The sequence below is a fragment of the Podarcis liolepis genome (assembly GCF_965112155.1).
Source record: "Podarcis liolepis genome assembly, chromosome: 12".
NCBI lineage: Eukaryota > Metazoa > Chordata > Lepidosauria > Squamata > Lacertidae > Podarcis > Podarcis liolepis.
The window spans coordinates 22817748-22843029 of NC_139563.1; the positions used below are offsets into that span (position 1 = coordinate 22817748).

General features: G+C 44.0%; 1 protein-coding gene across 6 annotated transcripts in view; it reads left to right on the forward strand.

Annotated features, from left to right (window-relative positions):
- The window catches only part of PIP4K2A (phosphatidylinositol-5-phosphate 4-kinase type 2 alpha), a 181618-nt gene that overhangs the window by 113193 nt on the left and 43143 nt on the right, over positions 1-25282 (forward strand). The window contains exon 1 of one of the 6 annotated variants that reach the window (XM_083467566.1): positions 6682-7299. The exons of the other annotated variants lie outside the window; for them this stretch is intronic. Within the exon in view, the coding sequence (XP_083323692.1) occupies positions 7159-7299 (141 nt within the window). The 5' untranslated portion in view covers positions 6682-7158. Of the gene's footprint in view, positions 1-6681; positions 7300-25282 lie in introns of those variants that run through there. 6 annotated transcript variants of the gene reach the window in all.

A 25282-nucleotide genomic window follows, 5' to 3' on the forward strand; every position in this document is an offset into this window, starting at 1 on the left:
AAATCCTGATTTTTCCATCTGCCAAGGTGAGTTACTTGGATGCAGTAGTGTGGAGACACTTGACTATTTGATCAAGAGTTTGGGGACTGGCTTTACGAGATGATGCTAATGTGGGTATTTTTGTGAAGTGAGTCATTTGTTTTGGCTGATCCTTGCCTCTTTTGTGCTCACAGATTGTGTAACTCTGCATAGCAATTTCCTTGTCATACAGTAGGTGTGAAAGAAGGGAATGAAACACCCTCGGCCTTCCTCTTCTTATTATTATTTCCCATGCTGTGTATTCTGTCTCTCATTCCTTCCCATAGTTGCTGTGTCCTGTCAACTCTTTATCTTGGCCTCGTTCCTCCGAGACATCACCAGCACCAGCATTATAAATTAAGATTATTATGTTGTTAGAATACTTACACTGCCTTTCATCTCAAAAAGAAATACCAAGCCGGTTCAGAAACAAATAAAAACCAACAGCAACATAGCAAGAATAGAGAGCCAACTGTGCATGGGTCTGTTTCTTCCATGTGTGTGTTTGTGTGTTTCTGCAATGTATACTTTGCAGCTGCTAGGAGTGCATCATGCGCCTCACATAACTTCCAACACTACAAATATGGCTTTCTAGCAATGGAGTAGTAGTAGTAGTAGTAGTAGTAGTAGTAGTAATAATAATAATAATAATAATAATAATAATTATTATTATTATTATTATTATTTATTTATACCCCACCCATCTAGCTGGGTTTCCCCAGCCACTCTGGGTGGCTTCCAACAAAACACTAAAATACAATAACCTATTAAACATTAAAAGCTTCCCTAAACAGGGCTGCCTTAAGATGTCTTCTAAAAGTTTGGTAGTTATTTTTCTCTTTGACATCTGATGGGAGGGTGTTCCACAGGGCGGGTGCCACTACCGAGAAGGCCCTCTGCTTGGTTCCCTGTAACTTGGCTTTTCGCAGTGAGGGAACTGCCAGAAGGCCCTCGGCGCTGGACCTCAGTGTCCAGGCAGAACGATGGAGGTAGAGACGCTCCTCCAGGTATACTGGAGTAATGCAGGAGGAACACCATTTGAATGGCAATGTCTATCACCTTGAGGGTGCTAGCCTCCTTAAATATTGGGGGGGGGGGGCAAGGACCTTGGCACCTAGAAGTTGGCTACTATGACAGCCAGCATCTATCAGAAGCAGGAAGAATGTGATGCTTCCTGAGCTCAGTTCTCTGAGGCAGGTTGTACATCTTGAACAAAAAATGGTGAGTGGGCTTATTATGCAAATACATACTTCTCTATGCCACCATATAATCCACAAGCCCTTTTTTGCAAGCAATTTGCATGCTTTATTATCATGATATCACAGGTATCTTCAGACACAGATATTATGATTCACCAGTGCGAATTATCACCTTTTTATTTAAAAAGTATTGTGAGAAACAACACTTAGCAAAGAGGAATGACTACTCCCACAAAGTAGAGAAATAAATATGCTTGATTCCTAAAACAAACAAAAAATATAGCTCCTTATTGTGGATCATTCACTACCAAAGGAAGGAGGGGACTGTCTAAATTACACGTGGAACAATCCTTCAAGAAATTTTCTACCTCTCACCCTCTTTCTTTCTTTCTTTCTTACTACTGGACAAAGAAAAGCACCTGGAAAGCGTATTCTAGGGAAGTAAGTACTGAGTGTGGGCATTCTTTATGCATGTGCCCCATTTGCACTTCAAAGCAGACACCACCATCCATTTCTTAATGGATCAGGGTAGAACTGCCACCTTCACATCTAAGACCCACCCGCTGAATTCAGATACAACACTAAACTGTGGCTTAACCTTACAAGACCAAGCTTCAGTGAGTCTTGAATGCGCATGTGTTCTCCATCATGGCTGCAAGGAGGAGATTGGAACCTTCTACTTCTGTTTTAGATAAACCACAGTTTTGAATGTTACCTTAAACTTATACTGTGGTTCCTCTTAACTATGGTTAGTGAAAACAAGCCAGATTCATTACTCATGTTTTGAAGCTGGCTTGTTCGAACTCACTATAATTAAGATTAGCCACAGTTTGGGGTTAGAACAACATGCTAATCTGTGGTTAATCTAAAACAGGAGTGGAAGCTTGCAATCTTCTTATTGCAGCCAAAATGGAGACGGTGGTGGTGGAGGAGGTATGTGTGAGCCTGAGACTCACTGCAGCTTTCCCCCATAAAGATAAAACACAGCTCCCAGAGTTCACATGTGTATATGTGCGCATAGATGTGGGAGTAAGTCCTTTTTAACTTAATGGGACATGTTTCTTGGTATATACATATATAGGATAATGCCATCACTGTCACCTTCTCAGTGTCATAGGTAGTGTGCATTGCTGTAGGACAAAAGACATCACAGAACTGCCAGTTGCATTGACTCGGCAGTTTCTTCAGCAACAAAAATGTACTTCCTCTGCAGTTTGCAAACCCTGACAGCTGACCTATTACTAGCTTGCAGAGGAAGTGTTGGCAGCAACATCATCTGCAAATGTAGGAAGGGATGGGGTGGGGAAAACCACACAAGAAGTATGCACATGCAAAATAGCAGCAGGGGTTTCCAACACTGTACTTTTACTTGCTGCAGATGCAAGATCCTCATTTCAAAGAGAATTAGGCGCATACATAATATTCTGCTGAAGAATATTCTTGGACACTGACCCATGCAATCCTAGGCACACTGATCAGGCCCAAATCTCCTAGTTAGCTTCACTGCCAAACAGGGTTTCAGGCAGGGTCTGTCACATTCAAACTCAAACTTCTGCAAAGGTAGCACAATACTTTCTGAGCCTAAGATGGCACTGTAGAGGTACTAGATTAAAAACAGCCATGTGCTGTCCTTATTTTCTGATTTGTAAACAAATTGGAGGAATTAAAAATGCTGCTCTAGTTTCCATAGACAGTAAAGCACACACATAGGGCTGTGCTGACTTAAAATGTGTCTAGGTCATTCTTTTTCTCAATTTGGATTGAAGCTGGTTGAAGACAAAAAATGCATCAAAATGCAGCATTTCATCAGATCAGAAACAGCAGGATAGACATTGATTGTGGCTAATGGAATGTGTACATCGCTTCCCAAACCAGTAGTGGGAATGCACTGGATGTAGCATAAATGGTAGTGTGTACAAAGCCACACACCCGCATCCTAACCATGTTTACTTGAAAGTATGTGCCACTGATTTCAATGGCATTTACTTCCGAGTAACATGTAGGATATGCAGCCATAGCAGATTTCTAAAAGAAGGGCATTTGTAACAAGAAACAATAGTAACTAAAAACAGGCATGGCCTGGAATGCATTAGGTGTGGGAAGAACATCTCTGATGAACAATATAAAGATTCCTCAGGATGAAAAATGCTTTTCTGGCATAAGCCCCAAACTGAGAAGCTGGCGCTGCATTCTCAAGACAAAGAGAAAGAAAACTAGCACCAGCATCAGAGGCCAAGCAAAATCTGAGGCCGGGATGTGGGAGCTCATTTTTAACATGGGAAAGTGCACTGACCTGCCAAATAAGGAGTTCTTCAGGACGGAATGCAAAGGTGATGCAATGATGAAGACCCTAGCAAGTGTTACTAGTTTCTTATGCTTCTATGCAGTGGGAAGAGCCAAGCAGAATGCAGCCATAACTGTGAACAACCCAGTTAAACAAAGGGCAGCCTCGTTTTGGGGGTCCTTGAGTGCTCTTGTAGGTAACCAGTGCACTGATTCAGCCTGCTAGATGTTCACAGACCAAATTTAGGGACTCAGACCATCATGTTGATTGGTATCTCTTCCCACAAGGATGTTGGCGTTGCTAAAAGCCAACCACAATTGCTCCAAACCTGGGATAAAGTTTCTTCTTCTATGAGGTGGTGCCTGTTTCAGTTCCTTATCTGGCACTACTGCTGCAGCGGGTGGAGCTTTCTCTATGCACGCTCATTCCCCCCCCCCTTTAAATCTTGATCTAATGTTTCTGTTTGCTTCCTTATATGCTCTTATATGTTCAGTAACCTGAACGGGTGCAAAATGATCTGCACAATGGTTGAGGGCAAGTTTGGTTACATTATGTGCATTTACCTGCTGGTGTCATTGCTGAGCACTGTGGCCATCAGAGATGCAAGATACCCACACATTTCTCTCCATGCAAAGAAAAGTAGCTTGGGGCTGATCTCAGCAGTTCATCTTCCTTCTGCACCTCATTCCTTCTATCAGGTTATGAGATTCTCCATTAACTCCAGTGGGAGTGTCTTTACTTACAACACCGGTTTCACAGATGTAACAGATCACACCATCAACACAGGGTAAGGGTCAAACTACAGTAAATGTGATTTGCACATTTCTCTCCTTGCCAGTCACAAGAAAAATCTCCTTTCTGAAGCTGCTCTTTGCATTTCAAAGGAAGCTCCCACTGGCATGAATACAGTGGTACCTCGGGTTACATACGCTTCAGGTTACATATGGTTCAGGTTACAGACTCTGCTAACCCAGAAATAGTGCTTCAGGTTAAGAACTTTGCTTCAGGATGAGAACAGAAATTGTGCTCCGGCGGCGCGGCAGCAGCAGGAGGCCCCATTAGCTAAAGTGGTGCTTCAGATTAAGAACAGTTTCAGCTTAAGTACGGACCTCCGGAACGAATTAAGTACTTAACCCGAGGTACCACAGTAGAAGCTTCCCTTAAATCGGGGATGGAGAACTTGTGGTCCTCCAGATGTTGTTGGACTCCAACTCCCATAGCCCCCAGCTAACATGGTGAGTAGTTGGGAATGGTGAGAGAGAGCTGTGGTCCCAACAACATCACAGGTTAGCCACCACTGCCCTAAAATGCAGGCAGCAGTTTCAGGGAGGTGAGATAAAGAGCTAATCTTCCTAGTGGTCTCTGGGCTCCAAAAGACCTGTGTGTTAATTGCATCCACGTAATTAACCTCAGAAGTAGTTAGGCCCTGACTCAAGCCAGCATGAGACTTGAACTAAATAAATGTGGCCCTTTCCCCACTACACCCACCTTGCAAAATTTCCCCCTTGCATTGGCGGAATCCCACCAGTGCAGAGAGCATGCTAGCAGCATTTGTGTTGCAACTCTAATATAAATTCATTACAACAGTGTAGCATCTCATTCTGCTGGCGCAGTGAAATTTAGTATCAATGTTATCTTTGCTCTAGCCAACTCTTCTATTAGGCATAGCAGCTGCCTCAGGGAACTGATTTTGAGTGTCACGAGAGGGCAGTAAAGTGATAGTTATATAATTTATTATTATTGTATTTTTCTTGTCAAGTATCTGTGAGATTTGTTGCATCAGATGCCAAAAAGAACTTGACTGGCCTTGGGTACATGGGAGGCAGGAGGCACCAGTTGCTTCTTTGCCTCTGGCAGCAAAGCCTCAAGGTCCAATTTTGTTCTACCCAGTGTGCAGAACAGGATAGGCTGTAATTCAAAAAGAAGATCCTCCATTTCCATGCAATAAAAACAGCTGCTATATGTTAAGGTTTCTCCAGGATAGGGTTGGGTTGCAACTTAATATTTTAAAAGGCATTTTAAGGAGATTTGTTAATGTGTTCACTTACATTACTTATGTACGTACGTACCCACCTGCCCTTCACCCTAAAGTCCCTAAAGTAACATAGGGTTACTAGATATCCCTGGTTCCCAGGGATAGCCCCCGGATTTGCAAATCTGTCACCAGACAAATTCTGTCCCTGGAATGTCCCAAGATTTGCAAATCTGTCCCCAGGAAATGTGGCAGTGGCAGCCTCAGCGGCCTGGCGCCAGCCTGGTAGCGCAGTTGGCTCTGGCTGATTTCAGGAGCTGCTCGCTGCCATGGCGCCCACCATTTTTCCTCACTGGAAGTCCCCATATGATGTCCCACTGAGGAAAAATGGCGGGCACCATGGCAGTGAGCAGCTCCTGAAGCCAGCCAGAGCCAACTGCACTACCAGGCTGGCTCCAGGCTGCTGAGGCTGCCGCTACCGCCACCACTGTCGAAGGGGAACCGGGAATGTCCGGCGGTATAGATCTCCTGCCCCCTTCCCCCTTTGTTTTGACTGATTGGGGGAGGCTCGGAAGTTGCGGGCGGGCGGCCATTGCCCAGTTTTTTAAAAACTCTGCGCATTTAGGTTTCACAGGGTGCAAAAGAAGGGCTTTGCACCTTTATACAATATGCATGTGTGCTTGGGCCCAGGGTCTTTTGCCTCACCATCCCCACTACTGACTCCCTGTTGCTACTCAGCTTCAAAAAAAAAAAGAAAAAGAAAAGTGTCCCCGGATTCATTGAAAAAAAATCTGGTAAACATATTATAACACAATATTGAAAACAGTTTTCAAACAACTTAAAATTACATTTGTCCAATCTACTTGATGTGATAATCGGGACGAGAAGAAGAAGACCATTTATTCGATCATTTCCCCGGACCCAGACCTATCTCCCATGAAAAAAAAATCTCGAAAGCAGTTTACAACAGCAAAACGTGTCTTCAGAACAATTTAAAAACCGGGAGAACCCACCAACCAACACCGGTTTTCCATTGCTCGTCAGGAGAGACTTTAACCAGTCAATGTCCCGCCACCTACAATCCAACCAACTTGTCTGAAGTTAGTAGAAGAACGCTCGGAACGAGGCGTCGGGCAAAAGGGGGAAAAGGAGTTGGTGAAAAAGGGGGAAAGGCGGCTTCACATTCGGCCGCCGCGCATGCCCAGAAGTGCCGCGCATGCTCCTTAGTAGGCAAGAAGCCTTGGCTCGGCCGCAACCTCGCCTCGCAACTCCGCCGCTGGGAGCGCGATGCCTCTGTGGGCGGGGCCAAAGGAGTGGGCTGGAGGCAGTGGCGGCGGCGGCCTTCCCCCCCGTAGGAGGGTAGAGGGCGTGGCCTGAGGAGGCGGAGGCGGCGCGCGGGGCCATTTCAGCGAGCGGCGGCGGCGCAGGCGGCCCGGCCAGGATGCGCTTGGCAGCGTCTCGCGGCGGTAGCAGCAGCAGCAGCAGCTGCGGCACCAGCAGCAGCAGCGCCAGGGACGAGCCCGCCGCTTCCCTCCTGCCGCAACCGCGCTAGCCACAGCCGCGCTCCGTCTCTCCTCCCGGCCCTGCCGGTCCCTGCTCCACCTCCTCCTGTGTCGGCGGCGGGAGCATCGCCGTCCCTCCTTCTCTGCCCTGCTCCTCTCGCGTCTGCTTCCTCGGCGTCTCCCATGGCGGCCCCGGGCAACATCGTGTCCGTTATGGCCAGCAAGACCAAGACCAAGAAGAAGCATTTCGTGGCCCAGAAAGTCAAGCTCTTCCGGGCCAGCGACCCGCTGCTCAGCGTCCTCATGTGGGGGGTGAACCACTCGGTAAGAGCCGGCGCTTCCTAGGGCGGGGGGTGGTTGCTTTGCTGGCCCGGCGGAGGCCCCTTCGTCTCCGCCGCAACCTCCGCCTCCTCCCTCCACCCCTCTCCTCCTCCTTCCTCCTCCTCCTGTCAATGCGGGGCCTCTCTCTCTGTGCCCCCTCGCTTCCCATACTCCGGATCAGTACCTTCCCCATAGCTCTATCTACCTCCCCATTTGGCAGTTCTGAAAGGGAGCACGTACTTGCAACCCCCCCCCCCCACATATGCACACTTTCTCTTTTTAATCCACCCATCTCTCCCACCCCCTTTCTCTGTTTTATAGGGGATTCCTGCCAGTAGCTTCTAGTGAGGAAGGGGACTGGCTAGTGTAGTTAGAAAGGGGAAAGATGAAATGTCTTCACCTGTGGGGTAGGCTGTGTGCTTCTCCGCCTGTGGGGTAGGAATGTGCCCTTGGGCACTTGAGTTCAGAGGTGTACTGCCCTTGGGGTGGCAAAAGCCATGGGTGTGCCGTACACCCTGCCTTATATTCTTTTCTCTTTGTGCACCTTTCTCTGTCGCATGCACACACAACCTTGTGTATAGGGCTATGGGCATCCCAGTACTTGGTAGCTGCTATCGCTATTTGCTGTGGCGACTAAATGGACCTCAAAGCAATACCGTTCTTATATTCACTGTGCTAGTGATTGTACTTCTTGCCCTGAAATGGGCTTGGGGGTGGGAATCTGCTAACAAACGCTACTCTTATTTAAGTGCGTCTTGGGGATGGTTGACAGTTGGGCAGCGTTAGATTAATGGTAGGAGCTGTGTGTGTTTTGCCACTGGGCTAATGGCTTTGCTGCTGTCCAGGTTGGATGCATTTTGCTGAGTAGTGGTAAAAAAATATGTCAGGCTGCAGAAGTGCTGGGATCTGTTATACATGCACAGCAAACCATCTCTCCCCCCCCCCCCATAATCGGTATTGTGTAGCTGGGAGGCAGGACGATTAATGATGTCTGAGATAAAACACTGCTACGGTAAGGAAGCTAGAGGCATGCTGCTGCCTTGGAGTACTGCAGTGTTCTGCTTCTCTCTTGGTAGCGGCGCTTCTACCTGTGCTATGTTGATCTGATCAGATCAAGGAGAACAGAAATGTGAGACTTGGCTACTGGCTTTTGGCAGAGTTGTAGCATATCAGCTTGAATATTGGCAATGATAGGACCTTGTGACTTCAGCCAAATATTTATGAGCAAGCTTTGAAAATAACTAGTTCTGATGGCTACGCATGTCTGGTTTCAATGTTGGCTGTTCTAGGATGTACTTTGTAGTAGGACTTAAGATGCTTGAAGCTTGGATTGCACTATGTATAAAAGCCTTTAAACAGGGAAAGGGGTGTTGACTTGTCAAGTAAAAAACATGTGTAATGTCTTACCTTGTTAGGGTTGTGTTCACCTGGTTAAAGTGGTGATACTTCAGTTATGCAAGTGTGTTCAGACGAGACCTGCAAGGTTTTCTGTTCAAGGTGCTGCTGCAAACTGCCCTTGAGCTTGGGGAAGGGGGGGGGAGGAGCACAATCTGCACTAAGTTCTGTGAACTTCTGATATTTGCAATTTGCTGACTCTCCCTACTTTGCTTAGACAGAAACCTTTGCTGTCTTGTTACTTTCAGTTACTGCAGTTACTTAAAACAAACTGACCGTGAATTTCTCCCACTGAACTTGTGTGCCTATATTGGCAGCTTTTACCAGAAGCTAAATCGGGCTGCCTTTTGATCTTCAAACCTAGCTACTTCCAAATCCTCTCTGCTGCCTACACACTTCCCCTCTCTTTCTTGAAAAGTGCATTGTTTTGCAAATACACTTGTGTTGTTGAGAATTGTTTTGCAAATGCATTGTTGTACATATATGGGAAATATCCACCACTGCACAGGCATTGCCCTTTGCACAAGTGCAGGTTTGTATGCAACTTTAAGATGTTAATGATAACTTTCATAGCTATTTCCTCTGTTCTCTTGCAGTGGTGCTATGCTGCTTCTTGAGGTAAGGTTTGTGGTTTGGTGACTAATCATCCTCTTTATCCAGAAACAGCATAATACTATCTTTCTTGGGAAACGTATCTGTGTTAGGGGGAAGTTGGCTAACAAGTATCCTGAAGCAGAGTTACTAGACTTCTCATTTCTCAGACTTATTCTTGGCATCTAGATATATTGGAAGTTGTGCTAAACTGTGTAATGGCTCTCCATCTTCATATTTCCCCAACAGCAAGTGAAGATCGTTTTAACTAAAGCTTTTCATCCAAGGAAGAGTGATTCTATGTGGAAACTTTGTCTTAAAATATGAAAACCAAGCACAGCATCAGAGCATTGCATGTGGGTATATTTACACAAATGTGTCCATCTTCGGTCACTGTCCTAGGACTCATCACCCAAGAACCTCTTTTGTATACAAGAAATAATTTCACACTTCTGAGCCACAGACTCTTTGGTAGCAATCTAGGCTTGGGCTTGTGGAACTGTGAAAGCCATGCATCGCCTGTGGCGTCCGCCTTATGATAAATGAGAGAGATGGGTTGTTGACTCTTCAGTTCTCTTTTAACCTCTGATTTGTTTACATCTTCAAGAGATGAAGGCAAGTTCAGGGGTTATCTCAGAATAATTGATAATGTAATCAGACTTGTTTTCTATTGATTGAGGTAGTCAGTGCCATGGGTTGATGACTTTGACATTAAAATAATTGTAACAGATTTGTCTTGTAGGTTGAGAAGCTGCAGGATATGTTGAACTGTAACTTTTAGTGCAGAGTTTTCACCATGTTTTTTAACTTCAAGTCTTGCAGTGGCAAAATAATTTTTCTAGATGCAGTACTTCTAAATACATAACTTAATAGACTACTTGGAACATGTGTTAACTTAGAAGCAGCCTGATCTGCTAAGAATGGGGCCATAGGGCTAGACTTGTAAAAGATAAGGTAAATTAATTTGAAAAAGGAATTTAAAAGTCATTAATAAAGATTAGCAATCGTTAGGTTGTCTCCCTCATAGCTTTAACTTCTTTTTAAACTCTACCAGACTGAGCAGCTTTTGTAAGATACTAATGTTGAAGTCATACTGAATACATTGAAACCACAAGTGTAGAATTAAAGTGTGAAAAGTGTAAAATCTGAAGAAAAACCAGAGTATGTTTAGAATTAAAGAAATTGCAGAAACATGCTCTTAACTAAACATGTAGAAGAAAAGAAAATACGGTTTTAAGTACTCTTATTTTGTAAGTGCGTGTCTTGGAATGACGGTTCTTTTAAATGACCAAAGCGTTATAGGCAATGCTGGAAAAATATATTTCAAATTCCTAAGCCAGTTTGAGCTTTTTATATTTTTAGATGCCAACCTTGGGCAAATATGTTATGGCTCGTCTCCCCACCCCTACAGATTCTATACCTTTTGTAGGTATTGTTAGATTCCTGCACCTTTGTCTAGTCCTGGGCATAAGGGAAAGTACTGTATTTTTCGCTCTATAGGACACACCGGACGATAAAATGCACCTAGTTTGGGGGGGAGGAAACAAGAAGAAAAAAATTCTGAACCCCAGAAGCCAGAACAGCAAGAGGAATCTGGCTTCTGGGATAGCCTCTTGCTGTTCTGGCTTCGGGGACAGCCTTTCTAGCCTCTGCCGGGCAGGGGGTGTAGGCACCCCACTGCCCTGCAGAGGCTTTGAGCAGCTAACCCCAAGCTAGAACAGCGAGACAGAGCGCTGTGCAGCGCTCCGTCTCCCTGTTCTGGCTTTGGGCTTAGCCGCGCAGCCTGCATTCGCTCCATAGGATGCACACACATTTTCCCTTACTTTTTAGAAGGGAAAAAGTGCGTCCTATAAAGTGAAAAATATGGTAAATGCTAGGAGTTATAGGAATACATTCGCCATTTGTGTGTGTAGGCTTTGAATAGTACATAACTGTGTTCTGTGTTTGTCTACAGCTTCCTTGGAACCTGTGCAGAGTATCTTGGGTGGAGAGGAGTCCTCTCACTCATCCCATTTGGCACAGAAAATTGCTACTTGGAAAGTGGGTAGAGCAGAGTCTCTTCTGCCTTTGCTAAGAACTGATTGCAACATTTTTATAATCCCCACGATCCTGTTTCATATCGTAGTGAACATCTGTGGAATTTCTTGTCTGGGAATGAAAAAGCTTTCTGTGAATAGTGTTTCTAACAAGCAGCTTTCCCCATGAGTAAGAACATAATAATAATAATAATAATAATAATAATAATACAAGCAGCTTTCCCCATGAGTAAGAACATAATAATAATAATAATAATAATAATAATAATAATAAATAAATAATAGAAAACTCTTCTTTGCCTTCATTTTCAAAAACAAAAAACAGCAACTTCTTAAAAATATAGTGCTATTGTTGCTAGTTAATGAGTTTTTGCCCTTTTTAATATATATATATTTTACTAGCACTGGTATGATCACATTTTCATGCTATAATTTCTTGGGGGTAGAGCTAACTTTTCTGCTTAGAAATGCTTGACCAAATGGCTTGGAGCAAAAGTAATTTGTAATTTACCCCCACACACTCCAACACTTGAGCAGTGAGTGCTTAAAAGAAGCTTCTGAGCTTTCACCAGCAGCTACTACTAGCTCATGGAGCACCTAGCCTGATAGATATGCAGATCATGCAAGTGCAGATTGGCGCAAGGCCAAAACAATATTGACTTTCCATTTTGAGCAAGAAGAAGAGTTTCAGGGTAAGGATGCTTTCCTCAGAATACAGCTGGGCATTACAAGATAGATAATCTTTTGTTCCAAGCCCATTAATTTCAGATGCTGACAGCATCACTAATAGACTTTTATTTTTAGGAGGCTATGAAAACAGCCTTGGCTTCAAACTTGAATATAAGAATGAAAAAGGTTAGAATTCATTTGTAACATAAGTGTAGGTAGACCTAACTTTTAGGTTGGCTCTTTGCTTTGGTTTGAGGGTTTTATGTGGCCCCAGGTTTGTAATGCTGGAGAATGGGGTGGACCTCTCCCAGTAATGCTATGTCTTAAGCCCTTTTAAGGCCTCTTGCCAGCCCCATCTGGGGTTGGAATGGAGAATGGAGCCATCTATAGTGAAATGTTATGTATAATAATTAATAATAATAATTTATTTATACCCCGCCCATCTGGCTGAGTTTCTGCAGCCACTCTGGGTGGCTTCCAACCGAATATTAAAAACAATACAGCATCAGACATTAAAACACAGGGCCGCCTTCAGTTGTCTTTTAAAAGTAAAATAGTTATTTATTGCCTTGACATCTGCTGGGAGGCCGTTCCACAGGGCAGGCACCACTACCGAGAAGGCCCTCTGCCTGGTTCCCTGTAACTTCACTTCTCACAGCGAGGGAACCGCCAGAAGGCCCTTGGAGCTGGACCTCAGTGGACTTTTGTGCTCGGAAACGTACTGGGAGCCAATGAAGATCTTTCAGGACCAGTGTTATATGGTCTCGGCGGCCACTCCCAGTCGCCAGTCTAGCTGCTGCATTCTGGATTAATTGCAGTTTCCAAGTCACCTTCAAAAGTAGCCCCACATAGAGCGCATTGCAGTAGTCCAAGCGGGAGATAACCAGAGCATTCACCACTCTGTCTAGACAGTCCGCGGGCAGGTAGGGTCTTAGCCTGCGTACCAGATGGAGCTGGTAAACAGCTGCCCTGGACACAGAATTAACCTGCGCCTCCATGGACAGCTGTGAGTCCAGAATGACTCCCAGGCTGCACACCTGGTCCTTCAGGGGCACAGTTACCCCATTCAGGATCAGGGAGTCCTGCATGTAAAGCATAGACTGTCCCTGCTGTTCGAGACCAAGGCCTTAGAGTACTTAGTGACTTACCCGCTGCTCTCCCATAAAACCCCAGTCAGTCTACGTGTTGACTAACTTTGGGTTTAGCCCTGAAAATGTGAGGACATGCAAGCACCCGACAATCTTCAAAGTGCTCTGACTTAACTGAGTGAGAAAACTGATCAAGGGTGTGGAACAGCTCCCCTATGAGGAGAGATGGCAGCATTTGGGCATTTTAGTTTAGAGGAAAGGCAATTAAGAAGTGATATGATAGAGGTATATAAAATTATGCCTGGTGTGGAGAAAGTAGATAGGGGAACAGACAAAAAAACAACAACGCAGCACATAGTTAAACTTTGGAATTTGCTCCCACAGGAGGCAGTGATGGCCACCAACTTGGATGGCTTTAAAAGAGGATTAGACAAATCCATGAAGGATTAGGCTATTGTTGGCTATTACCTACCCATAATGGCTATGCTCTGCCTCCATGGTTGAAAGTTATAAGCAAATTGCAGGAAACCACAGGAGGGAAGAAGGCTTTTGCACTCAGATCCTGCTTGCCAGCTTCCCACAGGCATCTGGTTGGCCACTGGGACAACATGATGCAGCTGGGTGAGATGAGCCACTGGCCTGATCCAGAAGGCTCTTTTTACATTCTTAATGGGGGGGGGGGATATGTCTTTCAGGCCAAACTGTAGGAAGATCTTCTCTCATGCTGTGCCATGTTGGCTAGATTACGGGGCTATAGATCTGATTTGCATTCTTCTCAATGGAAATCCGATGTGTAGAACTCCAGGACTGGCTTGTTCTGAATTTCTAAAAGCTATTGCAGTGACTGCCAATATCATAAAAGCTGGGCCATCCAAAACAGGATTGAAATCATTCGATGCATTGTGCATTTAGTAATGCTAACTGTCAGTCATAATGGAACATTGAAGACACAGTTAAGATGTCAGGTATGATATAATAAGTCAATGCATTCTACAATACCTGCCAATTTATTGCCCAATTCACTCAGTTTGCCGAGAGCTCCGAAAGGAGCCCTTGAATCCCTTTCTGCTGCCACTCTGAATAATTTGGTGTTTGCAAACTTGAGTCACTTTGCTGCTAACCCTAACTTGAGATACGAGTTATCAATCCATAGGAGGACTTGTTCTCTTATCCTATGAATGCTAAGTTTTTTCAGGAGCCTTTGAGAGGTTCTCTCAGAAGCTATTTGAACATTTAAGTATATGATGTCCACTGTCTCACACCTGTCCATATGCCTGACACACTCCCCACAAATGCTAAAATGTTCATAAGACAGGACTTGCCTTTGGAGAAGCCATGTTGATTCTTTTTCGTTAAGACTAATTCTTGTGTAGGCTTGGCTATACCACAATTCATGTTATCTTGAACATAGTCCCCAATCTACCCGAAAAAGATATTAAGCAAATTGACCTGCACCTTCCTGGATTCTGGTCCCCTAATCTTTAAAAACTAGTGTTACATTTGCTGTTTTCCAGCCCTCTGGTACAAAGGCCAATCTTTGTTGAGTGGTAACCACCTGCTTGATTAAGATGGCTTGGCATTACATAAGTGGTCTTCATGTTTGAGGGAAAGCTACAGCACTAAAGGTTACACATTTTATACTTAGAGCAGATAACATGGTGGAAAAAGTTGAAAGATTGCACTTTAAACATTTAACGCAAACTATTCAAACCAGCAGTTGCTATAGTTACTGTGGTAGCATCTGCAAACCCATAGGACATCTTAAGTAGGCAGATCAGACTCTCTCTCTCTTTCTAAAATGTGACTCATTTACAAGAACCAGATCCACTCTTCTTACTAAGTAAAGGAACTTGCAAGATGTGTGACCTTATAGGAGAATAACACAAATTCCCAAAATATTCATGCATGGCAGTGATTCTTTAAATATAGAATGAGTCCAAATGGATACAGGGCATCTTGGAGGGATGGTAGTGCAAAGATAAGATCATGAGCCCTGTGCTGCTTGCCTTCCTATGTTGTCCAACTCCCTAAAAGATAAGAGAGGGTTGCCTATATTGGATCTCTGGGACAACTTTCTTTCTACCTCTATCTTCCAACTTGATAGAGAAAAGGAGCTGTTTGTTCTCTTGTAATGATGCTGCTCTGTATGGCTTTAGATAGTCTTATGCCTTGCTCTTCCTTTAGCGCAGGTGATAATGCCTCATGCCATATATACTTGCAGCTTTAGGATGTACAGTGGTACCTTGGGTTACATACGCTTCAGGTTACAGACTCTGCTAACCCAGAAATCTTACCTCGGGTTAAGAACTTTGCTTCAGGATGAGAACAGAAATCGTGCAGCGGTGGCGCGGTGGCAGCAGGAGGCCCCATTAGCTAAAGTGATGCTTCAGATTAAGAACAGTTTCAGGTTAAGAATGGACCTCTGGAACGAATTAAGTTCTTAACCCGAGGTAATTGCACCACTGTATTCAAGGTGTTCTGAACTTTCACCGGCAGAGCTGATGGTTAACTTGGCCCCCCTTCCATGTGTATCTTTACTTTTTGCCCTCCCCAACCCAGTATTAGCAGACTTTGAAAAAAACACTGAGCTGATGTCTAGTAACCCTGTTACTGTTGGAGGATGTTTTGTGAGGATTTTTCTTTGAATACCATATTTTTCCATGTATAAGACACCCCCGTGTATAAGATGACCCCCCTTTTTTAAACCCAAAATTAAGAAATCAAGTTGTTTAGCTTTTTGGGGTGGGGTGGGGAGGTCACTTCCGCCAATCACTCACCCGCCTGCCCACCACTGCTGATCGCACACCTCGCTGCAGCCAATTGTCTGCCAGTTCACCGCCACCAGCAGCCCAGCCACCCACTTGCCACAGCCGCCAATCACCTGCCCGCCTTGCCACAGCCACCAATCGCCAGCAGGCTATTAATCGCACATCCCTTCTCTGCATTCACTATCCGTGTATAACACGACACCCAATTTTTGCCTATTTATTTTTATTTAGCAAAAAGCATCATCCTATACATGGGAAAATACAGTGGTACCTCGGGTTACATACGCTTCAGGTTACATACGCTTCAGGTTACACACTCCGCTAACCCAGAAATAGTGCTTCAGGTTAAGAACTTTGCTTCAGGATAAGAACAGAAATTGGGCTCCGGCAGCGCAGCAGCAGCGGGAGGCCCCATTAGCTAAAGTGGTGCTTCAGGTTAAGAACAGTTTCAGGTTAAGTACGGACCTCCGGAACGAATTAAGTACTTAACCTGAGGTACCACTGTATGGTACTTCTCTTGGGGAAGTCATTGTGAGGAAATGAAACACTGTATTAATTACACCAAAGCAGGCAGAGTTACTTAAGTTGCAAAACCCCAGCTGGGCATAGGGTTAGACAGTAAATCCTACCATAGTTGAAGGCATTGGCAAAAGGGAAGAAGAATCTTGCTGAAGGCTTTTAGTTTGTAAAATTCTTAAATACTGGAAACCTAATATGTAATTTCCACTTCATTGTTCAAGCTGTGAGTTCTAGTGCTCATGCAGTCAAAATGGCACTGCCCAAGCAACAAGAGGGAGGTATTAGCAGTCTCTGGAACTTCAAAGTTTGCAGAAGTGCATCTTTAGAAAAGCCTTAAGGAGAATGTCCAGAACAGCCCAGTGCGGACTGAGCATGCTCAGTGAGCATAGAATGTTGACAAACTCCAGTGGGGGTGGGAGAGGATGGAATGCAGTGGTTGGAATTCTGAATGCCAGTGACGGACTGTGCAGAATTTGGTTGCAGATCTTACTTGCATCTGCTGAAATCCCATGATCTAGAGATTGAATTCATGTATGCAAACCTTATTTTCTATTAAGGTTAGAATAGAATAGTTCGCACTACTGGAATTAAAAATCAATGGGCATATATTTGTGTGCTAGTCCCTGTAACTTCAGTTGTAAATAGAAATGTAATATTTTCCATGTCACATTTGCTAGACAACTGCTACTTCATTAATAGTATCAAGATTCCCATCCCTTTTCGTGGGGTAAAACAGTATCCACATCTGCTTCCTTTGGGGCAACATCAGGTTCGGATAACACGATTTTCCCTAGTAGGCAGTCCTTTGTCTTTTTGGAATTGCTGTATCTTCTCTGAACCTGTTCAGGGTTTTGTGGCGTTTTCTGGAACTGCAAGTACAACCATCTCAGAAGCAGAGTCTGTATAATTAGCCTCAGGCTGGCTTGATCTGAGCATTCTCTTGGTGGCACTCTTGATACTGTGTGGATACTCCTAAAATCTGTTGATTACAAGTAAGACTTTGACACTTGACTTGTATCGAGACGTAAGCTATAGATTTGCCAATATAACCATGTAATGCACCTTGTGATGGCCAAAGAAAATCCAAAGACCATCCCGTCACTGTCAACGACAGTGGCACCATTGACACACCACAGTAAACCTTTTGTTAGCTGTTTACTATGTATGTGCCTAAAAGGGCTCTTTTCCTCCTCCCCACTGACATTGGGAAGGAAACAAAGCATGATCCCTGGCTTAGCATTTCCACCCGAAATGAGGGATGGGCATTGTTTTGTGCCCAACAAACCATGAACTCTAGCCAGTGTTTGCTCTTGGCTTACTGATCAGGGTTTGTTGGGTGCAAAACAATCCACTATCTCTGTTTGGGGTGTAAATGCTAAGTCCACGGATCATGTTTTGTTTTTTATGCATGGATCATGTTTTGTTTTTTATGCACGGATCATGCATAAGCTGAGAGGGGCAAAGATTTTGCCCATGCATTGTAAGACATTGGTTTTCGAGGTACCATGAAGTGCATATGCAACCATTAATTTGTGCATTTGTTATTGTTTAAGCTGAGCTGCAAGTTGTGCTTCTATGCTGATTTTAGTATTGTAAATCTTGTATCACCATTGTTGAGTGGTGATGCTGGAACTGGTGCCAAAGCACATATAAAAAGGTTGTCTTTGTGTTGCCATAGAGCACATCACTTTGGAGTAATTTAGCTTGGTATTAAAGCATATGGCAAGCCCCCCAACGTAATTCATTCCTTTATAGTTAATACTTTTTTCACTTTATGATTTTCTTTCTGGTTAGAGGTACGCAGTCTTCCATTGCCCCCCACCCCTATTCTATCACTGAATCATCTGCTTTTTCTTGGCAAACTTTCTCAAGACTGTTTACAGTAGCATCAGCAGCATAATTATTAGGACTGATGGGCTTGCTAGATAATATGCAGTCACTTCCCCAAAATGCTTTTCAGTTGAGCAGATTGAATGCAGACAAGATGAAAGTACTCAATATGCCTTTAAGTTAATTGCACTCTTGAAGACATGGGACCCCTTGTTTGTTGGTTTAGTGTTATAGCAATCAGCCCCCATGACTATGAGCTGGTTCATATGTAAAGCTAAGCCAAACCAAACCATGGCTTAGCATGAATGGGCGAGTTCCTGAGGAAACCCCAGTTTATTTCACTTCAGTGCAGCAATGGCAACACAGGAGGAACAAAGCAGCTACAATCTTCTCTTTGCCATTGTCTGGTTTAGCATTACAGGTGCCTTCTAGAAGACAATCTCTTCCACCTAATATAAGATGACATCACTTGGATTCCAAATCAGAGTGGTCAAAATATGCAAAAACGGCATACAAAATAGGTTCTTAACTTCAAAACTATTAACGGAGATAGGATCTTACAGGTTGAAGAATCAAGCTTATTTTCCATCCCTTATATTCTACAACTTCGGCATTAAATTTATATTCCCAGAGTGGCTAAGTAGTAAGGCAGTAGGAATCTGAAATGAAAAATGGCTGTCATAATAGCTAATGCTGCTGATTTCTAGCACATGATTGAAGTAGATGTATTAGTATGCAAAATGCCATATGTACACATGCCTTAGCTATCATTAGCTATAATTGGTGTATGTTGTTAGCCAGGAAATCTGTCTTTTGGCTGCGTTCTCTAATGTGCTGTAGAATGTACTTTTTGGTAATACCTCCCATTAATATGAAAAGTATGAATCTGGTGGTAGTGGTTCTGCAAGAGGGAAAATGTAATACCAAGTTGTGAGAGCAACTCAAGCAAGTCACTTCACTTAACCATTACTTCCTCTTATTATTGCTCTGTTTGTTCAGTGGTGAGTATTTTCACTTTTTAAATACAGTAGCACCTTCCCTCAGTTGCATGTGGCAGGTCTCTTTGCATTTCGGCATAACGGAAGGAACTTAGGAGCTTCTAGGTATTAGTCCACAGAGGCAAGTAATTTATCTTGAAGGAATTAGAAACCTGTGGCCTTCCAGGTGTTGTTGGACCCCAGCTCCACAGTCATCCACAGCCAGGAAGGCCAATGATCAGGGAGAGATAGCAGAAGAGCTGCAGCCTGCTATAAGGTGCTGAGAAGCACTTGAAATGGATATCTATAAAGGAGAACTTGAGTTCTCCTTTTTCCTCAGGAAAAACAAATTCAGTAGCAAGCTCATCTCTTATATGAAAAAGTCTCCATTTGCTGGTTTGATATGAAAACACCCAGTACTATTTTCCTAGAAAAAGAGGTGCTGGAACTCACCATGAATGCCTCCCTTGTTTTCTTATAATGCCAATTGCACCCACCTGAGAGGGACCGGAACTGAGTTCCAGTGAGTTCCAGCTGAAAGAAAGACCTGAAAAGACCTATGTCAAAGTTGGTCCATTAAACATTTAATCTATGTTAAATAGATTCATGAACTTGGTAGATGAATAGATGAATTGATGCTCTTCATGATTTATTTATTTTTAAACTTGGGATTAATTCCCAACTTGCATGCATGCTTTGTCTTATGTGGAAGTGGTGGGGGGTACACAGGTGGTGCTGTGGTCTAAACCACTGAACCTCTTTGGTGTGCCAATCCAAAGGTCAGTGGTTCGAATCCGTGTGATGGGGTGAGCTCCTGTCGCTCTGTCCCAGCTTCTGCCAACCTAGAAGTTCGAAAGCATAATATTGTGAGTAGATAAATAGGTACCGCTGGGGCGGGAAGGTAAACGGTGTTTCCGTGTGCTCTGGTTTCTGTCACGGTGTTCCGTTGCGCCAGAAGGGGTTTTGACCATGCTGGCCATATGACGCGGAAAAGCTGTCTGTGGATGAACGCTGGCTCCCTCAGCCTGAAAAGAAAGATGAGCGCCGCACCCCATAGTTGCCTTTGGCTGGACTTAACTGTCCAGGCGTCCTTTACCTTTTACCTATGTGGAAATGATGGGACGCGGGTGGCGCTGTGGGTAAAAGCCTCAATGCCTAGGGCTTGCCGATTGAAAGGTCGCGGTTCGAATCCCCGCGGCAGGGTGCGCTCCCGTTGTTCGGTCCCAGCCCCTGCCAACCTAGCAGTTCGAAAGCACCCCCGGGTGCAAGTAGATAAATAGGGACCGCTTACTGGCGGGAAAGTAAACGGCGTTTCTGTGTGCTGTGCTGGCTCGCCAGATGCAGCTTTGTCACGCTGGCCACGTGACCCGGAAGTGTCTCTGGACAGCGCTGGCCCCCGGCCTCTTAAGTGAGATGGGCGCACAACCCTAGAGTCTGTCAAGACTGGCCCGTATGGGCAGGGGTACCTTTACCTTTTTATGTGAAAGTGATAGAAAATGCATGATGATTGAAGTTGTCTTTACTAGTGGTTAGAGCTGAACAGCACTGAGAAATCTACTGAATATAAACTCACTCATTTTCATTTGGCAATGCTTTGTGCTCCAGTATACAGCAACAAGTTTAAGATCTGAAGCACCGAGTCTTTTGATGAGAGCTGTAGAGGAAAGCATACTGCTATTGGTGCTTTCATCTATTTTGTGAGGGGAGAGGGGGAAGCTCTTATTTTTATTGATCCAAGTTTGGTATGATTTCTTTACTTATTCTGCATGTTCTGTATATGTTTTCCTAAACACATGGATGTTTGTCGCAGTTGTTGCTACAAATCCTAAGCATATGCAAAGCTTTGGTTTCAGTTCAAATTCCAGTACAGTGGTGCCCCGCAAGATGAATGCCTCGCAAGACGGAAAACCCCTAGACGAAAGGGTTTTCCGTTTTTGAACTGCTTCGCAAGACGATTTTCCCTATGGGCTTGCTTTGCAAGACGAAAACGTCTTGCGAGTGTTCCGATTTTTTTTCGCTCCCCCCCTTTTTCTAAGCCGCTAAGCCGCTAATAGCCTTTTAGCCGCTAATCCGCTAAGCCTTTAATAGCCGCTAAGCCTTTAATAGCCGCTAAACCGCTAATAGCGCTAAGCCGCTAATAGGGTTGCTTCGCAAGACGAAAAAACCGCTAGACGAAGAGACTCGCGGAACGGATTAATTCCGTCTTGCGAGGCACCACTGTATTAGTAATTGTTCTGCCTCCTAACCCATGTTTGAATTGGCCTCTCCAAGCAACATAATTGCCAGCAAACTACCTGTACTCAATTTATGCCTGTCTGATAACCCTATTATGCCATTCTATCTGTCTTGTTTTCTGAGGTGTAGGTTCTTGGAGAGGTTTGATCATGCTTGGCTCATTAGTTCACAGCTGTCAGCATTTGCTATTGCTATCATTTAATTCAAGTGTACTTCAGGGGTCAAGAATATATAAAGACTATTGAGCCACTCTGCCACACTGAGTTTCTGAAATCATAGTTTTGAGAATCACCTTCACTTTTTCAATCTGAATGTTAAGTTAGGTGATGTACCGTATTTTTTGCCCCATAGGACGCACTTTTTCCCCTCCAAAAATGAAGGGGAAATGTGTGTGCGTCCTATGGGGCGAATGCAGGCTTTCGCTGAAGCCTGAAGAGCGAGAGGGGTCGGTGCTCACCGACCCCTCTCGCTCTCCAGGCTTCGCGCAGATCTCTGCAAGCTGTGGGAGCCCGCGCCGGGCTCCCACGGCTTGCGGAGAGTTGCCTGTTCTGGGGGCTGGGGTCGGGGGTAGCTCGGGCTTCCCCTGCCTCAGCTCCGCGCCTGGGGAAAAAAATAATTCCCCCCCCTTTATTCCCCCCCCCCCAAAAAACTAGGTGTGCCTTATGGGACGGTGCGTCCTATAGGGGGGAAAATACGGTACTTAAATGTGGAGTTCTGCAAGTATCCGTTTGTATTTTAATGGTCTAGAGATGGCAAACTTTCCAATGCTTATCTTAAAGAGGAAGATAAAATTAAGCAGTTTCCTTTGTGCACTGTTACGGAGATGACAACATTCTCCTCACTCAGTTGGATACTACATGTTTCACTTTTGGTGTTCTTCTCATTATTCCAGCTTGTGTTGGAGAATTTGATTGTCTGTCTGATTCTTGCCAAAAGGATGTGTATTGATTGCCATCCTTTTTATATAACCCTAAGAACTGCAAGTTGTATGTTCTGCTGATTGCGAAAAATTTGTCACCACAACAGACACCATGGTGTTGGCATATTTACTTTGCAGTCTTCTTCAACAAGTTCTGCAGTGCTACAGCTACATGGGTTAAAGCCTAGTTGCACACAACTACACATTTGTTCTGTAGAGACTTTTATATGTTAAACAAGTCATGTGAACTGGCATCTACCAAGGCACTGGAAGCACAAATTGCTGTGTGGATTCTTCACTTTGAATCTCTTTAGTGGAGGGTGTGTCGTTGACAAAAAATGATGTTGTGTGTGCAGTTATTAACCAGCTGTCTTCAACAACTATGAGTGACTGGATGGCTGGAGTACTGTCACAGTGCTAGCAAATGGAGCAGTGCACACACGGATGCCATTCCTGCTATATATAGGTCTTCAGGGATTTCTCTGTGTACCCGCAAGAAATCTTTCTGGACTGATCTGTGCTCACAACTGAGAAATGGAGTATGGCTCCATAGTCAGTAATGCTGTTTAATGTAAGGGCATTGCGAGCATGAAAACACTGTACTCTCTACGATATATAATTGTTCTAAACTATTTTTGAATGTTCTGTGGATGACTACAGTTGGTATAGTTAGTGTCATCAGCACCAGCTGAAGTTTCTGAACAGTCTTCAGAGGCAGCCTCACGTATAACATGTTGCAGTGATCTAACCTTGAGGTTACCAGAACATAGGTGGCAGAAGTTAGGAAATCCCTGTCCAGTTGGGGTGCTGCTGGGCCACCAGCCAAAGCTGGTAGAAGGCACTCAGTGCTACTGAGGCCACCTGAACCATAAGTAACACCAGTTGATTGAGAAGCAACCCCAAGCTGTGTATCCGCCCCTTCAGAGGGAGTGTAACCCCATCAAGAGCAGGCAACCTCCCATCCATCTGGTATAGGGAACCACCCACTAACAGTGACTCAGTCTTAACTGGATTGAGTTTCAGTTTATTGGCTCTTATCCAGTCAATTACCGCTGCAAGGCAACTCACTTTCCAGCACATCCTCTGCCACACCTGAGGGCCCTATCCTCAGGAAAGGCTGTGGGGGTTGGAGGCTTGTTTGAAAGAGAGTTGGAGCTGTTGACTCCAATCTTTGAGCTGACCAACTAAAAATTGTAGACCTTTGTTAGCTAGTATGAGCACTATAGGCGAGATCTAGCAATAGATAAGTCTTGAAAGAATATATATATATTAAGGCTGAACTTCTAGACACATTTTTTGCTGGTTTAGTGGGATTTCCTGATTCTCTCCCCCATTTTTGCCAAGACTGGCAACCGTGGCTGTTCGTAATTAGCAATTTGTTGGGCCATTGATTACATAATACTATTCTACATAAAAGTATGGTACCTGGAATGCATAGTTATTTCTTTGATCTGGAAGACCTGGATTCATATCCCATGTCTACTGTGGACTTGGAGTGACCTTCCTGTGGTCAGTGAAGCAGTAATAAAACAAATGTAATGGAAGTAAAATAAGCTTCTTGAATATGAGTAGTCCAAACTTCAGAAGTTGCTTTTTCTAGCTATGTATACTTCAGATGGTATTTGGATCAGTTCCATGAACTCTGAGTAGTAATAGCCTAGTTCTTTGATCTTAACAGCTGTTTGACAAAGGCTTGTCTTGTCAGTGGTGCAGAGTGACCTGATACTCAAATTAGACATGTCATGTAGGTCAAACAGGATTCATCATTACTTTGGCCTAACTGCATCATACTTCAGACTCAGCTTTGTGTTTATTTAACTGGCAAAAAGATCAAATATCAATCCAGAAAAAACAATTTTGTTAATTTCTGTGCATGTTCTCTTTGCAGATTTTGTTTCTGCTGCTCTTTATGTCTTTTTCCCATTTCTGTTAAAGAAGAAGAAAAAAGCCAATAATATTGCAGCTGCCACATCCTCAAGGCACTTAATTCAGATTAGTTGCACTGTATATGTTGGATTGCTTCTGAAATAAGTGGTTGGAGGATTGTAGTCTCTGTTACATTCCCCATGGCACAGACACCATCTGTTCCATTTTCTTCTTGTGGCAGCTTGAGCATAATACATGGATTGCAGCCTTTTTGTCTTATCTTGAGCTTCTAGTGAAGAATACATTTAGTTACTAGTCCTTGTTCATAGTATACTTTCTTCAGCTTGTGAGTGAAAAATCATCTTGGTCTCCTAGCTAGAAAGAATGAAAGGTTTAAAAGGATGTTGACATTCGTGGTAGGAGATGGGACACCATGTAACCTCTTAGTTTCTAAGAGCACTTAAATAAACAACTTTTGTGTTTTTGCTCTTGCATGCTATGGCAGAACCCCAGTGGAACTGCTAATGTGATCCCTGGAGGATTAATAAACATCAAAGCAGGAAATGTTTACTAGATGCTTTAGAAGTATTGCATGTTGAAACTCTTGGTTAAAAGCACATTTGGTCAGTGACGAAGCCTTAGTTTACTGAATTGGAATGACTTAAAAAGTGGGATACTAATATACATACAGGGAATTTTTGAAAAGCCTTCTATCCACTGGAATGGTGGCAGCAGTGGTTACTTGAGCAATATCTTGTTATAAACTAAGGTTATTGTCCATAGAACGGGGGGAAGTCCCATAGTCATAAGAGCTTCTCTCTGTGTTCTCGGCAAGGAATGGAGTCTGTGGTTCAACGCCAACCGCTGTGTGCTTGTCAACAATTTCTAACTAGGTCTAGTACAAAACCATTGTAATGGCTATTTAGGTTATTTTCACCCTGTCTTGCAACTTAAAAGAAACCCTCAGGGTAGCTTATGAAACACAGTGTACACAACAGGGATCTGTGCTGCTTTCTTCTCCTGCAAACAGTGAGGGCAGGACCCAGGTGGGTAGTTTGTTCCAGGCAGGCTGACTGCCACTGTGGGAAGCTAT